A 2,598-nucleotide genomic window follows, 5' to 3' on the forward strand; every position below is an offset into this window, starting at 1 on the left:
TTTGATTCTGGAAGCAAGAATTTACTTGTAAACACAGCAAGAGAAAGTGAAGATAGTTAATCCCCTCAAGAACTTGACTAGTGATTTGGTATATTTTATACCCTCAAAGATCAAAAATATTTAATTTCCTTCCCAAACTCAATCTGTATAAAGCATAAAATCGGTATCCAAAATATTGGTTTTCCTACTTGCACATAGAAGATGCTGTGATGTAGTGTGATCTGAAGATGCCGATAGTAAAAGAAAGGAAAGAAAATGAGCAACTGGAAGACAAATTCAGGAGTTCACATGATAAAACATATATTGTCACTGAAATATACATGTAGTCTGAACATGCCTTTCCATATACACGCGGAACAGAGTCACCAGGTAAATTTAAATAAAGAGAAAAACTAAAAAACAAAGGAAAGGAAAGGAAAGGAAACATCCGCACTTCATATCCAAATTTTGTGTGCATAGGCCTTATGATTAGCTGGAAATCAATGGGGTTGATTCTGGCACTTCGCTAAACACCTTAGCAATCTTCTCAGTAGGCACCAGGGGCAAATATGAGGATACCCTGTATCCCTTCTCTGCTGTGCTGACAACGGTTCGATTGTACTTCTCAGAGCAAAAGGCTGCAGTTGGCACAACCACCTGGGCCACTTGAGGGAAGAGGGGGAGCTGATTGAGCTTGCGCCAGGCAGAGACAGCAGCTTGTTCCGCCTTCGGCTCGTACTTGGAGTAGAGTTCCTTGGCTGTAGGCTCGTACTTGGCATACACAGTTTTCGCCAATTCAGAGGCTGTTCCTTTCACACCAGAGCGCTGAACTTCAGAAGCCACTGCTCGAGCTGCCACTGGAGCATTTTGAGCTGCTGAAAGGGCTTGGAATGACACCTGCTTGACAAGTGGGGGCACATGGGTGTCCAGACTAGTGACAGATTCATCCACCTGCAACAATAGAAAGTTTCATTTCACACAGCAATTCTTGAAAATCTTGCGTGATTAATTGCATAAGCCTAAAGTCAATTCTAGCATCATAAGGTATAAAAATATACAGAAAAACAGATCATAGACTAATCCGATCATCTTCACAGAGGCATAGCATTCTTTGAAATCTTCAAAAAGCAAGGTCTTTAAGAGCAACCAATCTGGTTTGCAGTTGCGCAATCTTAACTATCTGATGACTGAACAAAAAGAGAGAGACGATTATATGGATGAGCAAGATTATGAATCACCATACATTAGGTCACAAGTTCCATCAGTATGCTCTCTACACAAATTTATGAGCACTCACCTTCAGACAAAGCATAAACAATGTCCACAAGTGCAACTAAACTCAAATGAAGAATGTGGAGAACAGAGTGAGCATCAAAACATAAAAAAAGTGCACACTGCACTCAAATGAGGAAAGCGATACGCAGAGAATTGCCTGATCAGAAGGCATAAATTGGAAACTCCGATGGTTTTTTGTTCTAGTGGATCCAAAGATTAAAGAACCCAATTTCTCTGCGGATTCAAAGAAGATCCCTTGTGGATTCAAGGGCTGCATGATGGATTCAAGGGCTGCATGATGGATTCTAGGTTTTCTAACCCTTTTACATCAATTTCTAACAAATTCTGGTTCAAAATCAGAATTCAAGATCTTCACATCTAAGAAATATTTCGAAACCAACAAGGCTCAGGTCCTTCTATCAACATCAGCCTTACCAACAATACTCACCATGTCACAATAACCTAACATATTATCGTATCTTTTATCAAAATCACATGCAATCAACATAGCAGTACAGAAATGTAAAAATAAATAAAAAAATCCCATATCATATAACATGATTAGAATCACATATTCGTGTCAGGCAATATGCATATCATTAAGCATAACGTGGGCTATGGCTTATCATATTCAATCAAATAAAGAAACCTCAAAACTCACCTTACGATCAACAAATTTGAGAACTTCAATAGGAACATCGCGAAACTTATCATAAACAAGTCCAACAACACTCTTAACCGTCCCCTCAACAGTCTCCACCCCAGGCTTCAACGGACCAGCCTTGTCCTTGGCATAAATATACAGGTTCGTGAACGTCAACACAGCATGCACTGCAGCCACTTGCACAAATTGCAAGTACTTCAGCCTCCTCTCTTCCTCCTCTCTAGCCTTCAAAAAAACAAAGCAAAATCAATCAAAACAAAATCCCAAGAACCCAATTTCAAAAAAGCTTTTCTTAAAAAATCCTTACCAATTGCTGTTGCATGTTGACATCATTTTCAGCCATGACGAGAGAGTCCTTCGTTGTGTGATAAAATCAATCAAAATGGTCTTCGAAGCCTGAGAAAAATAAGGTTTTCGATGTTTTTAAAGGGTTCGATGAGAACGAGGAATGGTTAAACAAGGGAGGATTTTCTTCTATTTATAGACTGGATTGCAAAAAGAAGCACGGGTCTCGGTGTGAAAAGGAAGCGCGGGAATCGGTGAGAATGGACGGCTGTGGTGAGAGTTTAGATCTGGGGTATTTTTGTGTTTTAAAAATATTTTAAAATAATATTTTTTAATTTTTTTAGATTATTTTAAAAACAGATTATTATAGGAAAAAAATAAAAATATATTTTTTA

General features: G+C 38.6%; 1 protein-coding gene across 1 annotated transcript; it reads right to left on the minus strand.

Moving 5' to 3' along the window:
- Positions 1–264: 264 nt before the first annotated feature.
- Positions 265–2,384, minus strand: LOC133669416 (REF/SRPP-like protein At3g05500). Its single transcript, XM_062089539.1, has 3 exons — positions 2,226–2,384; positions 1,916–2,143; positions 265–930 (listed from the first exon to the last, which is right to left on the minus strand). The coding sequence occupies exons 1-3, from the start codon at positions 2,259–2,261 to the stop codon at positions 469–471; spliced, it is 726 nt and encodes a 241-aa protein (XP_061945523.1). The 5' UTR covers positions 2,262–2,384; the 3' UTR covers positions 265–468.
- Positions 2,385–2,598: the final 214 nt, after the last annotated feature.

The sequence above is a fragment of the Populus nigra genome, chromosome 12 (assembly GCF_951802175.1).
Source record: "Populus nigra chromosome 12, ddPopNigr1.1, whole genome shotgun sequence".
NCBI classification, from domain to species: domain Eukaryota; kingdom Viridiplantae; phylum Streptophyta; class Magnoliopsida; order Malpighiales; family Salicaceae; genus Populus; species Populus nigra.